Source organism: Macrotis lagotis, chromosome 2, assembly GCF_037893015.1.
Source record: "Macrotis lagotis isolate mMagLag1 chromosome 2, bilby.v1.9.chrom.fasta, whole genome shotgun sequence".
Classification (NCBI taxonomy): Eukaryota; Metazoa; Chordata; class Mammalia; order Peramelemorphia; family Peramelidae; genus Macrotis; species Macrotis lagotis.
In genome coordinates, this window is record NC_133659.1 from 233766596 (window position 1) to 233789703 (window position 23108).

General features: G+C 36.5%; 1 protein-coding gene across 3 annotated transcripts in view; it reads right to left on the reverse strand.

Annotated features, from left to right (window-relative positions):
• Positions 1–23108, reverse strand: part of ELAC2 (elaC ribonuclease Z 2) — a 62135-nt gene that overhangs the window by 23743 nt on the left and 15284 nt on the right. For all 3 annotated transcript variants that reach the window (XM_074225153.1, XM_074225154.1, XM_074225155.1), the window contains 5 exons: positions 13456–13514; positions 4682–4740; positions 4511–4583; positions 3643–3755; positions 2278–2376 (listed from right to left, as the gene is read on the reverse strand). In XM_074225153.1, coding sequence (XP_074081254.1) covers positions 2278–2376; positions 3643–3755; positions 4511–4583; positions 4682–4740; positions 13456–13514 — 403 coding nt within the window. The remainder of the gene's footprint in view (positions 1–2277; positions 2377–3642; positions 3756–4510; positions 4584–4681; positions 4741–13455; positions 13515–23108) is intronic.

Consider the following 23108-nt stretch of genomic DNA (forward strand, 5'->3'; position numbering starts at 1 on the left):
ACCCCATTTGCCTTTCAAAAAAAAAAAACAAACTAAAAAAAATTTCTCTTGTTTTCCTTCCTATCCCATGTTTTTTTCCTTTTCCCTTAGTCCTAATTCCTCATACAGAAAATGACTAATACATAAACATGCTAAACACAAATATGTATGTACAATGTTCACTGTTAGCCATTGAAGGGAAGAGGGTGGGTTGAAGAAATTTGTGGATCTTATAAATATGCGTGTGGATGAATGTTGAAAAACTTTCATAGCATGCAATTGGAAAAATAAAATATCAATAAAAAGAAGTCAGCTGCATGTTTCTAAAATTAATAAATATCCTACTATATACATATACATCAATATACATCAATATCCTATTAAGGTGCAAGGCAATAGCATAAGATGGAGGATAGGGTTCCTTCAGGAGATTTCTATATGAAAGCAAGCTACAATATCTAAATGTCAAATACATAGGTTTAAAAAATAAAGAGTATCTTTTACCAGAATTCAAGAGTGAACAAAAGGCAAGACTTCAGGGAAGAGATAGGACTTGAAGGAAGGTTAGGAATTAGAAGAATCATAGAATCCCAGAGACAGAAGGGACTTCTGAATCTGTCTAAAATAGCCTACACTAAACAGGACCTCTTCTCCAACAACCCCAACTGGTCATCTACATTTTTGCTCTGATAAAGAAGAATCCATTTTTATTCAATTCCAATTTTTAGGAAATGAAAAGAATGATGACAAGTAAAGAAAGAACAGGAATAAGGTGCAAGTTTTTCTTTACACCTTAAGCTAGGGGAAGCACCCATTTTATGTAAACTGACCTAGTTTCCTTTCAGGGGTCTCTAGCCATTCTTGTAATCATCAGTGCTTTGGATTACTTGCTGCCAGAGGCATACATGGTCTTAAAGGCATAAGGTTCAGAGGTTATCAGTAGTATTCCTATTGCCACAGGGAATACTTTCCAGACCTAGTATGGCTTTTTGCTCTGGTAGATGAAGAGGCAGCATGAGAAGCTATTTTATGTTGATATCTTGTTGTTGCTTTTAAAACACCTTAGGAATTGTTTTTATTTCTTATCACCAGTAAAGTTAAATTAATTACATTTTATGATTCACAAGTCTCCTAATATTCTAGACCTGGACCCAATCCATTTCACTTGCCTAGCTGAGGCCTAGATTGTTGTAGTCAGCAGGGGCTTACAATGATTTCATAGTTAAATTTTTTTAAATATGAGGAAAGTGATGTGGAAAATAGGGAACTATGGGCAATGAGCTGGCGAAAATATATGTCCATAACATCTTGTGAGCAAAACAACCGTTGAAGAATGTGTGGTATTTTCTCAGTAATAAAAAGTAAAAGCTCCCATTCACACCACATTAAGATCAATGGGAAAGACGCTTATAGAGTTGATACAGAAAGTATAAATAAAAGACAAAATCAAATATTCCATGACTCTTATAATAGAGGAAGGGTTTGAAAAAGTTGAACTATCAACATCAGGGAAATAAAGATAAAGAATAATTATTAGTCAATTAGAAGCCTTTGATCTTAAACAACTAAGACTTGACAGGGTTGGAGTCAAGATGGTAAAGAATTAGAACTGTCCCACCAAACCAGTTCTACAAAGATCTAGAAAATGCATAGGACTGAATTCTCATCAAGCAATTCAAGAAGTCACAGTGAATTATTTTTTCCACTCAGAGGCTTAAGGAACAGAGAGGTATGGAGATAATGGAGGTCTGGGAGAGAACATTCCATATAGAACATTCCAGCAACTGAAGACAGGATAGGAAGAGAACCCAAGAGAATCTTGAAGTACTGAAAGGTGTGAAAGTATGCCATTTGATATCTATGTCGTGCATTATCCAGTTCCCTAATGGAGCCCTTGCTGCATACTCTTTAAAGAGCAAGTTTGGGAAACAAAGAATAGCTGAACAGCTCCTGAAGCAGAATTAGGTATTGATTCTAATCAATGAAATAATATGGACAGACATTCCAGCTCAAAGAGGTGAGAAAGGGAAAGAGGAAGAGATTTTATATATATAAAATTTATTATAAATATATATAGATAGATATCTCAATTTAGAAATATATAAATACATATATCTCCACTAATATATATATTATATATGTGCTATAATAATATTAATAAAATATTAATTTCTTTAGGTCTCTGTTTCCAAATCAGATAAATGAGTTGGTTAAATTAGATTAGCACTCATGCCTCTCCCAGGTTTGATAGTCTACTTCAGGATACAAAAGCTACTTAAGCTGTGTCTTGTTCAATACCTTTCCATCCACTGCTGGTATCTGCTATCTTGCAATATTGATTCTGGAGTCATGTGAACAACCACAGCCACATGAGCCTCTGCCTTACCCTCTTGATACCTGAAATTAATAATAATAATTTAATGAAAACAATATAATAAGTATGTGCAATAAGTACTCCAATTGGAATTAGAGGAAACCAAATTCCTCTATGGACTAACTGACGAGTCAATTTAGCTACCTAGTATTTAGCAGGGATTTTTGCTTCCATAGTTTCTAAACATGCTAAAAGAAATACCTAGTAGAATCCAGGAAATTTCCCCAATTTCCCTGTATCCCTCAGAAAATCCTCCTCTGCATCCATTGCACTTTTTCCTAAGTTCTCCAATTTTATGATTTTCAAGGAGTTTATCTTAAATGACCTTGAATGAAGACTTGTGGGTTAGTCCATAAAATGGTTCAGGAAGGATTGAGTCAATACTATAAGCATTCTTCTATCCCAAATACAAGAAAGGTAGAGGACTGAAGAGAAACTATTTCTGCCTTGAATTTTTGACATAAATAAGTCTACTAATATCCTAGTAATAAGTAATAATTAAATAACGTGTCCAAGAAACTAGTTCAGACAATATCAATCTTATCCTATTACAGAAGATCTAGAAATCACCTAAATACCATGCCTCTATCAGGAAAACACAAGTGAAATTAATTAGTTCCTTGAGTTCCCATTATAGGTAAACATAAAATAGTAAACATAGGAGACAACCAATAACGAACAACAAAAAAAAAGAATCTGATAGTTGTAAAATGTCTGCACTACAGTCAACTTTAGAATTTCTAGTCTACTAGGGGAGATGAGAATCTCTTGGTTTCTATTATTATTTTAAATACATATCATACACTCATTCTCAAGTAAAGATAAGTAATACATGTCTAATCCTGAGAGAGAATTTTTTTATCTGTTTTTCAACAGGTATTTGAAAATGTACCGTATAGATAAGGTAAAAAATAGCCTTTACTACAATTACTACAAACTAAAAATTATTTTGGAGAACAGATATCCTAAAACAAAGACAAGCACTTGTATCTTGAGCAATACTCTAAAAAAGATTAATCTGCAATACAGGGCATGGAAAAGAGAGCTGCTAGTAGCCCACCAAGTCAGAATTCTGCCCAGGTTTAAGTCCTCCTGCTGACACATTTTGGCTAGTCACTAAATCACTCAGTGCTCCTGAACTCTCTGAAGACCACAAGCTGTAAACCAGTTGTTGTTCTTCATAGATAAGTTAGTTTCCTTGATGAAATCATAGGCTGGGTCAAAAACATTCTTTTTGCATTTGGTTTTGCATTAATATAATGTAATTCTTCACTCAGTTTAGCCCATACCTCTGGAAGGTGTCATTTTCACAGATTGGTTCTACAAATCTTTGGTCAGGACACTCCACCACAATAAAAACAGAGCCAGGATCTGGAGGGCTACAAATCTCCTCTGGCAAAATCTATAAAATAATAAAACAACAAGGAGAATTTGGTTTGAAAATATCTAAAGGAAAAAATAAGGATAAAGACAACATTAAAAGTCTTGATACTATAAAAACATACTTGTCTAACATCCAAGATGTAGAGTTTGTAGAGTTATACAAAAAAAATAAAATTAGTTTCCATAAAAATTGCCTCTTTATCCCAAAACTAATGATCTATATGTCTTCTCTGTTAAGTTTGTAAATCTTTTCTATCCATGTAGTAATTTAATTCTAAATGTATCTATAATTCACAACGACATATCTGAAGAGTTAGGAACTTAGAGTGATAGGGTCCAGGAAGCTGTATTTCCCTGGAGTTGTAATATATAACTATATTTTTATATACACCTAGCCTTATCTCTATAGCAACCTCTAGAGTATAAATCTAGAATTTTAAGTCCTAGGCAAAATGCAATTTCACTATAAGTATTTTTGGAACAGATGACTGGCTATTAACCTGATTACAACTACTACTCAACTAAATTAAAATTTGGTGAGGGAAAATTCAAACAATAAAAATCTAATATGGTATTTGTAGTATACTAAACCAAACTGGTTACAGATTGCTGATCAGTAAGAAAAATTTGCATATTTGTGTGAAAAGACTAAGTGAAAAAATGTGAACTCTCCAATATGATCATAACATGGATCTTGCCCAGTGCCAGGGCAAATTCTAAGCCACAGTTCTAAGCTCTGCCAATTGTCTTGAACTCACAAAAACCCAGTCTTACCTCTTTTCCTTCATAAGTGACACTTTTCCCAGCCTTTACAGCAGCAATTATAGGTGCAATGGCAGACGTACCACTGAAAGTAAAAAAACAAAACTTCCATGTCAGATCCATTAGTTCTACAAGTAATGGCCAGAATATGCTCCCCATATCAACTGCCTTTCCCCTACTTACACTGGAAGCCCCAGATCTTTTGCTTTGTGAACCAAAAAATTTCCTTGTTTCACATGAAGCTGCAAACAGAAGTTGAATATGAAAAATGAGAAATAAAAAGACTTGCTTTTAATCAATTGTTAAGAGAAAATCCCATTCTTGCCTGATAATACATAATTCTTTTTAATTCAGAGAATAAGTCTCGATTTTTTTTTTTAGGTTTTTGCAAGGCAAATGGGGTTAAGTGGCTTGCCCAAGGCCATACAGCTAGGTAATTATTAAGTGTCTGAGACCAGATTTGAACCCAGGTACTCCTGACTCCAAGGCCAGTGCTTATAAGCCTCGATTTTATTAGTCATTAAATTTGCCTGAGAACAGCAGGAAGAAATACATCAAACTTCAAACCTATTCCTCATTCTTCCTAAACTCCCTCCCCACTGCTCTCAGGAAATAATCTAAATAAATCTTAAAAATGTATTAGAGGGGTGGCTAGGTGGCGCAGTGGATAAAGCACTAGCCCTGGAGTCAGGAGTACCTGGGTTCAAATCCGGTCTCAGACACTTAATAATTACCTAGCTATGTGGGCCTTGGGCAAGCCACTTAACCCCATTTGCCTTCCAAAAAAAAAAAATGTATTAGAAATTCCAAGGGGGAAAAAAGTCATTTTTACAGTCCATGTGGAGACAGGTAGACAGACAAACAGACAAGAGAAGACATAGACTCAACCGTAAGTACCACACAGAACACAATGCAAGGAGAAGTTGTGGATCAATGCTAGAAGAGGTCCCAGAATCAACCTAAAGGAACTTAAACTTATGATACATAAGTTTAAGTTTAGAAGAGGTATCATGTCAACTGGGCAACTGCATCCTTTATTACCCAGTTCTGAATTAGAGATCCAAATTAGCCTAGGGAGAGGAACCTGAGCCAAGGGTTGGCATTCAAGGGTGAGAAAGGGCCAAGAAGCTTGGTTTATGTCCTGCAAGTAATATGATTTGAAGTAAGCAACAGTTCTGAAACAAAGATCCCAGGAAGAGGGTGGAGCCTCAGTTTTAGCTTATAGCCCACTCTCCATCCTGCAGAGGAGGCATCAGGGATGGAATCCGAAACCAAATGTAAAGCCATAGTTTAGTCACTCTGAACCAGGAGAAGAACTTTTCATTGCCTAACAATGACCAAGTCCAGCAACAGTCTAATGAAATTTCAAATGGGGCAGACTCACAGGCCTAGTGATTAGAACCAAACCCAGGTCAGGATCCTACAGTACTCAGATGGGGAGGTGGAGGGGTGGAGAGGTAACCAAACTTTACCCTAGATCACCCCACTTTGGGAACTGTGAAGGCTTGCAGATTTCCAGTCTGAGGTACTCCTGAGATCCTGAAATAACAACACTCAATATTGAAGACAGCAGCAACCTGACCAGTCCAGACCTAGAGTCTAGCCCTAATATAAAATTTAAAATCAGGGGGTAGGCAGGATAAATGAGAAAGAAAAAGAAAAGAATCCCATCATGAAAAGCTGTTCCAATAACAGAGACTTTCAAGACACAAACTCGGAAGATAATAAATTCAAAATATTTACAAGCAAAGTCTCAAAGAAAGAGAACATGGCCAGAAATTCAACCAGAATTCCTAAAAAAGATGAAGTGTTGGAGGCGGCTAGGTTGCACAGTGGATAGAGCAACAGCCCTGGAGTTAGTAGTACCTGAGTTCAAATCTGGCGTCAGACACTTAATAATTACCTAGCTGTGCAGCCTTGGGCAAGCCACTTAATCATTGCCTTGCAAAAACTTAAAAAAAAAACAAAAAACCAAACAAACAAAAAAAACCCTAAAGAAAAAAGATTAAGTGTTAACAAAATGTTTGAAAATATTATTACAGAAGAATTCAGAATGCAGAAGATAAAAGAAATGATAGCTAGAAAAGAAAAAAAATAAGAAAGGAAATTAAAAATGTGGCACAAAACTTTTGTATTTCTAGTTCATTGCTCAAACAAAAATTCCCTGAAAATTAGGCCTAACAGAAACTAATGAATTCATGAGAAACAAGAAATATTAAAAAAAAAAAGTCAAAGGCTATTCCACAACTAAACTGAAAAACAGATCAGGAAGAAATAATTTTAAAAATCACCGGACTTGTGGATAAAGCACCGGCCCTGGAGTCAGGAGTACCTGGGTTCAAATCTGGTCTCAGACACTTAATAATTATCTAGCTGTGTGGCCTTGGGGCAAGCCACTTTAACCCCATTTGCCTTACAAAAACCTAAAAAAAAATCACTAGACTTACCTGAAAAAACATTATAAAAAGGAGTCTAGTCATCATGTTTCAAGAAAACACAAAAGAAACTGCTAAGATCTCTTAGAGCTAGAGAAAAAAACCCGAAATGAAAACTCCCAGGAACATTATAGCCAAACAGAAACTACAAGTCAAAGAAAAAAAATATTACATACAGCAAAAAATAAGGCAAAAAATAAGTCACAGTTATGATGACACCAATTAGCAGAGAGTTTGGAACATGATATTACAGAAGGCAAAAGATCTAAGCTCACAATCAAGAATAACTTGGTCAGCAAAAGAACCTTTAAAGAAATAGAGGATTTCAAAGCATTCCTGCTGAAGAGACCAGGGCTGCTAAAACATCTGACATACAAAGAAGTCAAAAAAAGCATAAAAAGATAAAACATGAAAGAATAATCATAAGGAACTATAGACTGTTTACATTCTAACAAGAGGAGGAGATGTATGTATATCTGTAATATAGGGAGATATGTGATGCCCTATCGTCATAAGTCAGATCTAACTGAAAAAAAGGTCTGGAAGTTTTACTACACTAAGATGTGTTGATCTTCAATTATGATGTACTTGCTCTTCTCAGAAACTATAAAAGATCTATAATGGAAAACACCATCCACATCTAGAGAAGCAACTATGAAGTCTGACTACAGACCACAGTTTACTATTTTCAATTTTTAAAATTTGTTTTGTTTGATGTTTCTTATTCCTTTCTCATATTTTTTTTCATTTTTGCATTGATTCTTTCATGACATGATTTATACAAAATTATGTTCAACATAATTATACATGTCTAACCTATACTAGATTACTATGTCAAAGGAAGAAGAGAGGGAGACAAATGTGAAATTCAAAGTCTTACAAAAAATGAGGGGGGAAGCTTGGTGGCACAGTGGACAGAGCATCAGCCCTGGAGTCAGGAGGACCTGAGTTCAAATTTGGCCTCAGACACTTAATAATTACCTAGCTGAGTGGCCTTGGGGAAGCCACTTAACCCCACTGCCTTGCCCCTCCAAAAAGTGATTACTGAAAACTATCTGAACATGTAATTGAGAAATTAAATAATTAAAAAAAAACAATGTCCAAGTCCAGCAACAATCTAATGAAATTAATTTTATTAGCTCATTAATTTATTAATTAATTTATTTCATTTTTTTAAAAGCTTGATCTTAGAAGAATTAAAGGGGGAATGGAAAGGAAAGTTAGGAAAAATTATCTTACAGAAATGGGTACACAAGAAGTCTATATAAACAAGGAAAGGAAGGAGGAAGTAGCACACATACACACACACACACACACACACACACAAACCCAACTGTGTGTGGTACAGAAATATATTTCATTCATCAGGGAAATAGAGGAAGAAGAGAAGAGAATTAAGAGGAAGAACAGATTAAAGAAATGATTTGTCCTAAGCAAAAGCTCTAAATAAGAATATATAAAAATATTTGTAATTCTTTTCGAGATAACAAAGAAGCAGAAGGTGTGGCACAATTTATCAGATTTATAGATTAAAAGGAGTACTAACAATAGCTAAGATCACATAGAATTTATATGCCAGGTAGAAGAGAAGTCATTAACAATTATTATGTCATTTGTTCCTTAAGACCACTGTGGGAGGAAGGTGCTATTATTATTCCAGTTTTACAGATGAGGAAACTGAGGCAAACAAAGGTTAAGTGATTTGCCAAAGGTCACTAGTAGGTATCTGAGGTCAGATTTGAACTGAGGTCATCCTGTCTCCAGGCTCAGCTACCCACTACACCACCTAGTTGCCTCAAAATAACCCTAAGTGGAAAGAATTAAGTAAGGATAAACATCAAGTTCACCCAAGTTCATTTGGGTCCAAAAAAATCAACTTCTTAAGAACAGAATCAGGGAAGTTTGCTTACAGCACTTTGAAAAATCTAAAGTGTGATATGGCAGCTAAAAAAGCTAACCTGATTTTGAACTACATGTAGAGGCAGAGCTTCCAGTAAATAAATGGTCTGTGTGTTTTGCTCTGGTCAAACAACAATGATTATATAATCAGTTGTGGGCACCTGTGATTAGGAAGGATAATGAAAATCTATAGATTTCCAAGAGGGTAAAGGAGCATACATCCAAGCCACAGAAAGACTAGAGAAGAAATTGATTAAACTTAGAGAAAAGAAGACTCCAATGAAGACTATGTGCATTTGAGGTACTATCCTGTAGATGTAGGATTAGACTTCTATTTGGTCTCAGAAGTCAGAAAAAAAGAGCAATGGGAAAAACTATGCAATACAGCTTTTCAAAATTTTTTTTATTTATTTATTTAAAGCAATGATGTTAAGTGACTTGCCCAAGGCCACACAGCTAGGTAATTATTAAGTGTCTGAGGCCAGATTTGAACTCGGGTCCTCCTGACTCCAGGGCCAGTGCTCTATCCACTGTGCCACTCAGCTGCCCCTATAAATACAGTTCTGATGTAAGGAATCACTTGTTAATGATTAAAGTCATCCAAATATGAAATCTTTGCTTCAATAGGAAGTGAGTTGCCCTATACTGGATATCTTTAAAATTATTTCTTCCTGAGCAATAAACCTAAAAGGCTTAGAGCAATCAATAGTCTGAATCACAAAGCTCATACATCTTAATCATAATCACAGTTCCGAGGCCAACAGAAGCACTAGCACTTGAAGCTACAGGGGAGCAGAGACCCTTCCTATATAAAGACCAGAACCCAGACTAGAACACACATCTCCCACTATCATACCTTGAAAGCACCAAAAAATTCCCTCAAGAACTCCTCAAGAAGCAAAATAAGCTGAAGGGAAAAGTAGGCACAAAAATTCACTGTATTCCTTAAAAAAACAGACTTGATCAAATGGAAAAAAGAGGTACAAAAGCTCACTGAAGAAAATAATTCTTTAAAATTAGAGTTAGGTGAGAAGTTAATGACTCCTTGAGTCACCAAGAAACAATAAAACAAAGTCAAAAGAATGAAAAAACAGAAGTATATGTGAAAGTCCATTGGAAAAATAACTGATCTAGAAAACAGATCCAGGAGAGAAATTTAAGAATTGTTGGGGGACGACTAGGTGGCACAGTGGATAAAGCACCTGCCCTGGAGTCAGGAGGACCCGAATTCAAATCCGACCTCAGACACTTAATAATTACCAAGCTGTGTGGCCTTGGGCAAGCCACTTAACCCCATTGCCTTGCAAAAAAAAAAAAAAAAGAATTGTTGGACACCAGAAACCCATTATCAAAAAATTGGTCTAGACATTTTCTCTGATTCAGAGAGTAAAACAGAAATTGAAAGAATCCAGATTCTGAGATTCCAAAATGAAAACTCCCAGAATTTTATAGCTAAATTCCAGAGCTCTCAGGTCAAGTTGAAAATATTACAAATTGTCAGAAAATAGCTATTTAAATATCATGGAGCCAGAGTCAGGATCACAAAAGACTTAGCAGCTTCCACATTAAAGAAACAAAGGGCTTTAAAATACGGTGATCAAGGAAAGAAAGAAGATAGGATTACAATACAAGAATAATCTACCCAGCAAAACTGAGTATAATCCCTCAGGGGAAAAAAATTTAAATTGTATGAAATAGAGGGCTTCCAAGCATTCTTGATGAAAAGAACGAATCGGAATAAAAGATTTGACATTCAAACAGAAGACTCAAGAGCATTACAAAAAAAAGTAAACAAGACAGAGTAATCAAAGAAACTCAATAATAAACTATTTACATTCCTATATGTAAGGATATTGCATGTAAAAAATCCTAGGAATTTTACCCTAACTAAGACTGTTAGAAGGAGTCTACATAGACAAAGAACAAGTGTGAATTGATTCTAATGAGATGATTCCCCCCCCCCCCCCCAAAAAATGAAAATGAATGTGGTAAGAAAGAGGGATGCACTGAAAGAAGATGGGAAGGAAGAAGTAGAATGGGGAAAATTTTCTGAAATAAAAAAGAAATCTTTCTCTCATCTGATCTTTTTCAAAGAGAGTATCTTACATAACAGGGAATTAGGAGGGTAAGGGAATAAGAGACAATGAGGTGTGAAGAGAAAATGATAAAAGGGAGGGCATATTAAGAGAGACTGCTGAGAAGCAAAATAGACTTCAGGAGGGACAGATTAAAAAAATAAAGATACATGTATCCAGATAAAGAACCGTGGAGTTTGAACAAGTTCAAGGACTATTCCCTTTAATTCAGAAAAAAAAACAACAACCCGATATCTTATTGTCTGATCTTGTTATCTCTTATACTTTTTGTTTCTTCCTTAAGGATATGATTTCTCTCTCATCACATTCAATTTGGATCAATGTACAACATGGAAACAATGTAAAGATTGTCAAATTGCTTTCTGTGGGGGGAGGGAAGTAAGATTGGGGGAAAATTGTAAAACTCAAAATAAATAAAATCTTTAATTTAAAAAAAAGTAAAAAAAAATAAAGATACAAGAACAAACAGAAGAAAATAGATTAGAAAAAAGCGCCTGGAAAACATAAGTGTGAATGTGAATGGCATGAGTTCAACAATAAAGCAGAAGCAAAAAGTAAGAGATTAGAAATCAGAAACCAATATTATGTTGTACACAAGAGATACACTTGAAACAAAAACACAGTAGACTCTATTATGCTTCAAGAGAAGTAAAAAAGGCAGGAGTGAAATCATGATCTCAGACAAAAGTACAAATTGTCCTTCCTAATTAAGAAGAGTGATAATCAGTGAAACTACATTTTGCTAAAAGGTTAATTACATCACCAATTTCAGATATGCAGATGAAACCACTCTGATGGCACAAAGTGAAGATGAATTTAAGAAACCTTTTGATAAGAGTAGAAGAGGAAGAACAACCAGGTGGCACAGTGATAGAGCACCAGCCCTGGAGTCAGAAGGACCTGAGTTCAAATTCAGCCTCAGACACTTAATAATTACCTACCAGTGTGACCTTGGGGAAGTCACTTAAACCCACTGCCTTGCAAAAAGATTAAAAGAGGAAAGTGTAAAAGTCTTATGAAGCTTAACTACAAGAGACTAATTATTTTGGTCACTGCCCCCATCTCTTCCTGGCTGGCAAAGAGAAGGTGAAGAAATGGAAGCAGTATTACCTTTTATATTCTTGAGCTCAAAGATCACTGCAGATGGTGACTACAGCCATGAAATTTAAAAAAAAACACTTTCTCCTTAGAACAAAAGCTATGTCAAAATGGAGCAGCATACTAAAAAAGCAGAGATAACACCTTGCTGACAAACATCCTTATAATCAGCTATTGTTTTTGTATGATGATGAGACTTAAGACAATATGCAGAACTTTCAAACTATGGTGCTGGAGAAGACTTGAGAGTCCCTTGGACAGCAAGGAGATCAAATCAGTCAATACTTAAGAAATTAATACAAGCTATCCATTGGAAGGTCAAATACCAAAGAAGAAGCCTTAAGTACTTTAGCCACATAATGAGAAGATAGGATGTTTTGGAAAAGACCCTTCAAAAAAAAATAAAGACAACAGGAAAAGTGCATGGCAGAGGATATGATGGATAGTATCATGGAAACAACAAAAATGAACTTGAACAGAATTCAAGAGATTGTGGAAACCAGAAGAGGTATTGGAATGAATATTTAAAATGAAGAAACAAAGTTTCTCTGATAAGGCCTTATTTCTCAAAAAGGGAACTGAGGCAAATTCATAAAGAGCCATTCCTCAATTGATAAATAATCAAAGGCAATTTCAGAAGAAATTAAAGCTACCTATCCATAATCACATGAAAAAAATGTTCTAAATCACGATTGATTAGAGAAAGACAATTAAAACAATTTTGAGAACCACTTCAGTTATCAGCAATATGAGCATCATCAGCAATGCTAGGGGGAATGAGGGAAAATAAGTAAACTAATGAACTGTAGGTGAAATTGTGAACTGCTCCAACTATCCTGGGGAACAATTTGGAACTACTCACAAAGGGTTATAAAACTGTGAATACCCTTTGAGTCATCAATAACCACTACTAAGTCTGTATCCCAAAGAGAGCAAAGGAAAAGGAAAAGGAAAAGGAAAAGGACCCATATATACAAAAACATTTATAGCAGCTCTTTTAACGGCAAAAAAGAACTCATCAATTGGGACTGAACAAGTCACCGTATGAGACTGTATTGAGGAACTCCTGTTTTATAAGAACTGAAAAAGAGGATAGTTTCAGGAAAAAAAACATTGCAAGACTATATGAACTGGGGGCGGTTAGGTGGCACAGTGATAGAGCACCGGCCCTGGAGTCAGGGGTACCTAAGTTCAAATCTGGCCTCAGACACTTAATAATTACTAGCTGTGCAGCCTTGGGCAAGCCACTTGACCCCATTGCCTTGCAAAAACCTAAAAAAAAAAAGCATTTCTCATCAATTTACTGAGGGAAAAATATGCTAGGTACCAATGAATCTCAAACATATCAGCATCATAATAGGAACCTGGGGAAGAATTTCACTTAAGTTATAAGAGTTTAAAAGGACTCTCTGAATAAAGGATAATTTACCTTACAGATGAAAGCTACAACCAAAGACGGGTCTCTGCCTTTTATTTTCCAATTGGCATCTAAAGGAAAAAAAAAATCAAATATTAAACAGAGATAGCATGTCATTTCTCAATTGAAGGCAAATTCCCAGAATGAACAAGATTCACAACATGAACCATGAAATTTAATAATAATTTGAATACAGAAAAATCAAATTGCTTTGATGCCTATTCGATTCCTTTTGGGATCAGAGTAGATTGTCAATAAGTGCATTTTGGGGGGCGGCTAGGTGGCACAGTAGATAGAGCACCGGCCCTGGAGTCAGGAGTACCTGAGTTCAAATCTGGCCTCAGATAATTACCTAGCTGTGAGGCCTTGGGCAAGCCACTTAGCCCCACTGCCTTGCAAAAACCTAAAAAGAGAAAAGAAGGGAAAAAATGCATTTTTTTAAAAAGCAAATGAAAGATAAGAAGCATCAGCATAATTTAAAGATTTTAGGCTAGGGTATCTAGAAACAACTGATGCCTTTGACAGAAATAGGAAAGTTAGGAGGGCAAGTTGGTTTTGGAAAGAAGATATATTTTGTTTCAATTAAAACTGCTTAAAGGGGGGGGGCAGAGCCAAGAAGGCCACAAGAGAAGATGTGTCTTAGGCACTCTCTCATAAATCTTCAAAACTAAGGACTTTAAATTTTCGAGAGACAGAACCCACAGAGGGACCCAATGAGGCAGTTTTCCTATTCAAGGTAACCTGGAAAAGAGCAGAAAGGCTCTGCTCCCCAGGTGGCCCACCAGAGGGAAAGAACTTCAGCCTCCAGGAGGCAGCCCCAGGGCACTGGGAGCAAGTTTCCTGAGGAAGCCCAGCCCTCAGAGCACACAGCAAGGAGCATGGCCACTGCAGTCCAGATCCAGGAAACAGAAGCAGGCAGAGCAGGTAAGCAGGAGCCCCCAGGGCATGAGCCCATTGAACCTAGGGAGGGGAGTGAAGAGAGAGAGACTACAGAGCTCTGCCCCTGGAACAGGACTCTGGGGCTCTGACCACATTCAGATCCTGATCCCAGTCTAGGCCCCCCCATAGAGGAGCAGGGCGCCCCCCCCCTCAGCCCTGTGGCAGAGGGGGGCGCATATGGTCATTCACTGACCAGGAGGGAGGACAGAGCCTCACATACTGAGACCCTTGTGGGAGTGTCCCAAAAAGCTCAGGAAGCACCCCAAAACCAGGCCCAGGCTGGAAAAATGAGCAAGCAGAAAAATAAGAGGGAAGACCATTGAGAAATATTTTGCATATGAGCCCAAGAAGGATCAAACCACTCAGTCTGAAGATGAGGAAGCACAAGCTCCTGCATCTAAAGACTCCAAGAAAAACAGAAATTGGGCTCAGGCTATGACAGAGTTCAAAAAAGACTTTGAAAATCAATTGAGGGAGTTGGAAGAAAAACTGGGAAAAGGAGAGAGATGCAGGAAAAACATGAAAATGAAGTCAGCAGCCTAGTCAAGGAAATCCAAAAAAATGCTGAAGAAAATAGCATGCTAAAAACCAGCTTAGGTCAAAAGGATAAAACAGTTCAAAAAGTTATTGAGGAGAAGAATGCTTTAAAAAGTAGAATTGGCCAGATGGAAAAAGAGATAAGAAAACTCTCTGTGGAAAACAAATCCTTCAGACAAAGAATAGAACTCAGGGAGATTGATGAATTTATGAGAAATCAGGAATCAATACTTCAAAACCAAAAAAATGAAAAATTAGAAGAAAATGTGAAACATCTAATTGAAAAAATAACTGATATGGAAAACAGATTTAGGAAAGATAATTGATAAAAATTATTGGAATACCTGAAAGTCATGATCAGGAAAAGAGCCTTGACATCATTTTCAAAGAGTTACTACAGGAAAATTGCCCTGATATATATATATTGCTAGAAGCAGAGGTCAAAATAGAATTGGAGAGAATCCACTGATCCCCCCAAGAAAGAGATCCCAAAAAACCAACCCCCAGGAATATTATAGCCAAGTTCCAGAACTCCCAAGTGAAAGAGAAAATATTACAAGCAGCCAGAAGGACACAATTCAAATATCGTGGAGCTGCAGTCAGGATCACACAGGACTTAGCAGCAACTACGTTAAAAGCTCGTAGGGCTTGGAATATAATATACCAGAAGGCAAAAGAGCTTGGAATGCAACCGAGAATCAACTACCTAGCAAAAATGAATATCCTCTTCCAGGGAAAAAGATGGACTTTCAATGAACCAGGGGAATTTCAAATGTTCCTGTTGGAATGGCCAGAGCTGAACAGAAGGTTTGATCTTCAGATACAGGACTCAGGTGAAGCATAGAGAGTGGAGAAGGGGAAAATATGAGGGACTTAATGATGATGAACTGCATGTATTCCAGCATAGAAAAATGACACTGATAATACTCATAAGAAACTTCTCATTTAATAGAGCAGGTAGAAAGAGCTTTTATAGTTGAAGCACAGGAGAAAGTTGAATTTAAGATAAATTATGGTGTAAAAATGGAGTCAATAGAAAAAAAGGGAAATGTAATGGGAGAAAGAAAAAGGAGAGGGGGAATAGGCCAAGATATTTCATATAATAAGATTTTTCTTTATTACAATGAGCTATTGAAATGATATGAAAGGGGGGAAGGCAAGGGGGAATGAGGGAACCTTCTCTCTCATCAGAGTTGGCTAGGAGAAGAAACAGCATATATACTCAATGGGGTATAGGCATCTGGAGTAAGAAGAAGGGGGGGATGTGAGTGATGGAGGAGAGGATGGACCATGGGGGGAGAGTGGTCAGATATAACAAATTTCCTTTTTTACTTCTTGAAAAGGGCTGGGGGGCGGCTAGGTGGCATAATGGATAAAGCACCGGCCCTGGAGTCAGGAGTACCTGAGTTCAAATCCGGATCTCAGACACTTAATAATTACCTAGCTGTGTGGCCTTGGGAAAGCCACTTAACCCTGTTTACCTTGCAAAAAAAAAAAAACCTTAAAAAAAAAAGGGCTGGGATTGGATGGCCTGTTCGGGACCATAGGGCCAGGTGGATCCTGGGCCTAAGGGGTGGTATGTGGGCTCGGGCCTTCTTGGCCCCAGGACCAGGGATCTGTCTGCTGCGCCACTCAGCTACCCTGCAGCAGAGTCAGAGTGAAAGAAACAATATAGTACATGTTAGTGGAGAAATACAAAAGGAGGGAGTTGCAATCAGCAATGGCAATGGTGGAAAAATATGGAAGTAACTTTTGTGATGGACTTATCATATAGAATGTGATCCACCCGCAAGAGAGTTGTTGGTGTTGGAACAAATACTGAAGCACATTTTTTATTATTATTATTATTTGGGGGGGGGCACAGGGCAAATAGGGCTGGGTAGCTTGCCTGGGGCCACATAGCAGGGTGATCGTTGGGTGTCTGAGGCCGGATTTAGACCCAGGTGCCCCTGGCTCAAGGGCCAGTGCTCTGTCCGCCACCCAGCCGCCCCTAATATTATTACTATTTTATTTTATTTGGGGTCTTTTTTTCCTTTTTTTTTAGTTTTTGCAGGGCAGTGGGTTTGGGGTGGCTTGCATGTCACCCAGCTGGGTGATTGTTGGGTGTATGGGGCCGGATATGGGCTCTGGTGCTCCTGGCTCCAGGACTGGTGCTCCATCCATTGCACCACCTGGCCATACCTACAATTATTACTATGTTTTTTTTTTAATTTTAATTTTTTTTTCCTCTCCCCTTTACTTATCGCTCAAATGAGTCTATATATTTTTGGGGAGGGCGTATTTTGTTTACTCTTAAACAAGAATATTTTATTAATGTATAAAAAACATTTGTACAAAATGAGAATAAATAAATATTAAATATAAAAAAAAGAATATGAAAAAACTGCTTAAAGACTTCAAAGAGGGTAAGTAAGAGACATTTGGAAAAAAGCTCTCATGAGCACTATGAATTTGGGAGGATAGATGCAGGCAGTAGTTAGAAGATTTAATCTTACAAGGAAAATCACTAATATTTTAGAGGCATTTTAAAATAAGAGTATTTTGCTGTTTCCATTTTTATCATTTCCTTTTTTATCTCCTTAAACAAGTACCATATTGCAAGGTGACCAGGGTTTTTTGAAAGTCTCAGGGAAGGCTTTGAATGTCTCTGGGTGTTTTGGTACCCTTGACACAACAATCAAAGGAAAACAAAGTGAAAGTTTTTTTCCCCCAAAATCACAGTGCCACAGGGTAAGATTGTTCAAACAAAGAAGCAGTATGAACTTAATCTTACTAAAGAAAGGCAAGTCTATAAAATATTCTGACAAAAAAGTACTGGAGCTGTTTCTTGCTCTACCTCTTTCGACACTTTCATAAAGAGTAGGATCTGTCTCTGTGCAAGGACAAGTTCCTAAAGTTTAGATGTCTTTCAGAAAAGTAAACAAGCTGGCTACTGTTATCAGCCCAGTTGCAATGACCTTGCAACTGTCCTTAATTATCTCTATGTTGCTTTCTCCCCATGCTGCTTTTCCTCTAATCACTGCTGTGACTGATCAGTCAACTTCTAACTATCCTTCATTATTTTACTAAATTTCTTTGCTGTTGTTTATAACCTTGCAAATGCCTTATTTTCTCTCGATTAGATTAAGATTTACCTAGGAAAGCTAGCTCATATTACTACTTAATTTCCTTGTTAACATTTATAGTAATGCATGAATGATGATATTGTACTTCATTCTCCAAGAAGACCATGACATTAGGGGAGGTGTCATCATGACAAGCACATGAGCTGGATTTTAGTGAGGGGGCGCTAAGTCATCAGCCTCACTTTCTTCTCCAGGTTCAGCGGCCAAATATCAATCAGGATGACTGAAGATGGACCTGGATGCAAGACAATCAGGGTTAAGTGATTTGCCCAAGGTCACACAGCCAGTGTCAAATGTCTGATGCTGGATGTCATTACCATAATGTCATTTACAAACATTATCATTTTGGTCTTAGACAACAAATGACAAGAACCATGCCAGACCACCCTAAAACATTTTTCTAGCATCAGGGAGGCATACTTGTCATAGGTCTTTGGCACCATAATGCAAGATATCCCAGGCAAATTCCAAATGGACAAAGTATCCCATCATTGGAGTTTATCTTCCAGATGTCTATTTGTAAATGACATTATGTCAATGACATTCAGCTACAAAATACTATCTTTTGTTTTTATATTGTCTGAATTTCCCCCCTTAACTTTTCCTTTCTCCTCCCAGAGAGTCCTCTCATATAATAAAGGGGGAAAAAAGTAAACAAGTCAAAAATCAGCAAGAAACAGAAAGCAGAATATAGGGAATGGATTGCTTTTGGAGAAAAGTGGATGAGACTAGGTTCTTTAAAATAAAACAAGCTATTATTAACATCTTGTAATGTTCAGTCATACCTGGCTCTTCATGACCCCATTTGGGTTCTGGCATTTTTATTTTTGCAAAGATACTGATTGTCTGCCACTTCTTTCTCTACTTCACTTTATTGAGGCAAACAAAGTTAAGTGATCTGCCTGGAATCACAGCTAATAAGTGTATGAAGCCAGATTTGATGCTAGATGAATAAATCTTCCTGTCTCCTGGTCAGGCATTCTATCCACTGCACTACCTAGCTGCCCATAAGTAACTAGTGCTGATTATTTTTTAAATAAAAAACAAATAAAACATGTAATAGAAGGGGGGGAAATCATACCACAAAATGGAAAAAGGCAATAGATTGGATAAGAAAATCTAATAATTCATTGACTATAAAAGGTACACTTAAAAAATAAGGAATGTAATAAATTTTATTATGCCTGATAAGAAAAAAAAACAGGCACATAAATTTCTAACATAGCAACAGTAAAAAAGCACTGAGTAAAAGAACAATTTACTTAAGCCCCATATTTATCCAAGTTGATATTAAATATGAACAAAATGTCAAAGTATCTGAATATTTTAAGGGAAAGATAACATGAAATAAGACTTAGTAAATAGTGAGAAATGAATTGCCAACTTCAATATTCCTCTTTAAGACATGAACTAAACTGATAAATTAAAAAAAGAAGAGGGAGCTCATAAAGAATAACCTCAATTTACTAAGAAAGATATGAGGCATTTAGCTGAATGAAAAAGAAGGGGAAGTGTGAACCTTGAATAAAGAAAGCCTTTGGAGGGGCGGCTAGGTGGTACAGTGGATAGAGAACTGGTCCTGGAGTCAGGAGTACCTGAGTTCAAATCCAGCCTCAGACACTTAATAATTACCTAGCTGTGTGGCCTTGGGCAAACCACTTAACCCCAATGCCTTGCAAAAAAAAAAAAACTTAAAAAAAATAAAATGTTTGGAATAATTTCTGTGGAAAGTGAGGAGGAAATCAATTAAGAAATATAAAATGATTGCTTTGTTTAGCACATTGGTGGGAGTAATTCAGGTCTTAGAAAAATACTGAGAGATTAGAGAGACAGAAGTAACGAATGATAAGGGCAATGAAATTTATAAAATGTGATACCCAAGGAGAAAAAGAATGACAGGATGTTTCGGTGAAGAGACATAGGAATGAAAGACATGGTTATCTCTGTGTGTGGATGAGGTATGATAAAAGTACAAGTCTTGGGATTTAAGGATTTCAGAATTAGAAGTATCAACACAGATGTTGAAATATTCTATAAAAGAGATGGAGTTGAGAAAGAAAGACAGTGAGTCAAGTGCTGACATAATATGAAGAAGGAGGAAGGAAATGGGGGGAGGTAGAGGACAAAACTATAAAAATGAAAATCAAGGAGATAAAATTTTAATAAGATCAATAAAAATGTATAACCCACTAGCTAATTTCACCAAAATATTGGCAAATTACCCAGATAAAAGCTAAGCAGAAAATAAAAATTAATGGGTAGGAAATAAAATGATCAGACTCTACTATACCTAATAATATGCCAGCAAATTTGATAATTTAAATGAAACAGATGGTCATGAAAATATAAAACTTACAAATTAAAACATGGGGAATGAACTCCAGAAGAACCCAATCCCAAAAGAAAAACTATGCAAGCCATCAAGGAATTTCCAAAGGTAAAAACTCCTAGTCTTCCTAGTCCAATTGGATTCACAAATGAATTCAAATAAAATACTTAAGAAATAAATATATCCTATGCCACTGTTGACATTCTAGAAGTATCTCATGTTGTCTCATTATCATACAAACGACCTAGTGATTAATCTGTGTCAGGCTCAGCCCCAAATTATCATCCTTTTTAAATTTCCTACTTTTTTTATGTTTTATAATGTACATGATATATTAGCAAGTAGTATATAATTAATCCATTTATACCCACTAAGTCACACACCCACACACATCCCTATTAGAAATTAATGTTCAAAATTTGTTTTACTAACAAGTATGCAATTGAAAAGTTTGAAGACTACAGTTCTAACCACTCCAGTCTTTGTCTTCTGTTTTTGTTTTATTTTTAGATTTTTTTGCAAGGCAATGGAGTTAAGTGGCTTGCCCAAGGTCACACAGCTAGGTAATTAATAAGTGTCTGAGACCAGATTTGAACTCAGGTACTCCTGACTCCTGGGCCAGGGTTCTATCCACTGCGCCACCTAGCTGCCCCTCTCACTGATCTAAGAGCGGAAAATAATTTTATAACCTCAATTTTTCAGACTTCTTGAAAAAAGTTCTCTAGAGAAATAAGAATGTCCCTAAATTATGCCTGTATGTGTACACACACACACACACACACACACACACACACACTCACTCACTCACTCACTCACATACTCTTGGACAAATAATTTTCTGGAACAAATTTAATCAGTTTCATTACTGTAAAAACATTATCTCAAAAGCATGGACAATTAGATTATGACTTAGTAGACAAGTCTTACGGAATTGCTTGTGGGCACACAGAAGCTAATTAAGTAACACTTCCAGGGTCACATGTTTATTGTTTGTTTTGTTTCCCAAGGGGATCAATGACATCACAGGATGTCTTGATGTGTATAGACTGGATTTAAGGGAGGTAAGATTTGCATAAAATTATCAGTCCCATTCTCTCCTCCAGTCATCAAAGTCCAGTGCAAGATGAAAGTCAAGACAACTGGTGATGAAAATGGTCCATGACCTTGGCATCTGTGATACCTGACCAACAAGCATTTATGCTCCATAGTACCTGCTTCAGCCACTTTCATGACAGTTGGAACAGATTACTCTCATCTGCCCATTCAGCCAAGGGATAACTTCATGTGCTTGGGGTGGACATTCTCCTAATTTACCAAGAGACTTTAGGCCTGTCAGTTACTCTCAACATAGTATGGCCCATCTGCCAAAGTGGGTTTACTGCAATGTGGTCCTATAGATACAACTTCTTAAGAGTCATAGGTGAGAATTGAGTGACAGGTGAACAAAGGTGGATGTGCAGCCTGAAAAGAGTTTAGCAAGCTCTCATATCATAGCTTTCCTGAATTCCATACACTCCAAAGACACATAGCTAGTAAGTATAAAAGGCACTATTTATACCTAGATTTTCTTGACTCCAAACACAAAACTCTATCCATTGAGTCAAGTTGCTTCTCAGAACATATTAGAGCTAGAAAGGCCCTTAGAGATCAAGTGATACAATCTTCATTTTGTGAACAAGTAAAATCAGGACCAGATGTTATTAGTTGCCCAAGTTAGTGAAAAACAGTGGCAGGGAGAGGATTCCAACCCAAATTAAGTGCTCTTTCCACTATACCACAATGCCTTAAACTGAAAATTTAATTCTGTAGTGTCTTCTAGTACTCACTACCCTTTATAGGTTTTTATTTCTTCCTAACTGTAAAATCCTTAAGGGAAAAGGCAATGTCTTGCCTATCTAGTACCTGTTTTTCTTAGCAAAGCTAAAGCTTTGTTTTTCTTTCCCCCAATACATATACTATGCACATACAATCTCTAGAGGATGTCATATTGCTGATAGACTATTTTTCTATAAGCTTAAAAGGCAACTTCAAGAGGCAGCTAGTTGGTGCAGTGGATAGAGCACCAGCTCTGAAGTCAAGAGGATCTGAGTTCAAATTCGACCTCAGACACTTAATTACTAGCTGTGTTACCTTGGATAAGTCACTTAATCCCATTGCCTTAAATAAAATTCAAAAATAAAAGGCAACTTCCAAGAATCTTGCTACAATAATCCAGAAATATTTTTCTCTAATCTTGTAAACAGCACCTTATTAACTCAAAAACATCTGAGCAACACTAACAGGAGTTTTCATTAATGCAACCAATATTGAAATACTTAAAGAATCACATTTTTCAATCTCCACAAAATGGTTTGAAATTTGAAATAGCCAGAATAGCAGCACACTCAATGGAGTTGCATCAACATTCAGATCCTATGAAATGAAGCTATCTTTGCTACTCAATTTTGAATATCATATTTTAAGACTATTTAAAAACTGGTGTCTGTTCAGAAGAGTGGCCACAATCCTAAGAATATAGGTTTGAAAATCCACCATACCATACTATATTATAATTAAAATAAATGTTTAATTCAAAGATTTAAATGGGAATGTTATGAAACTTCAAGCAATGGAAAGATAGTAATATAAAACAACAGTTTACATGTATTTTGTGTAGTCCAAAGGAAAAACAAATCAAAGTTTCAGATAGTTTCAGAAAGATTAAAAAATTTTTAAATATATATCTCAAAATTAGA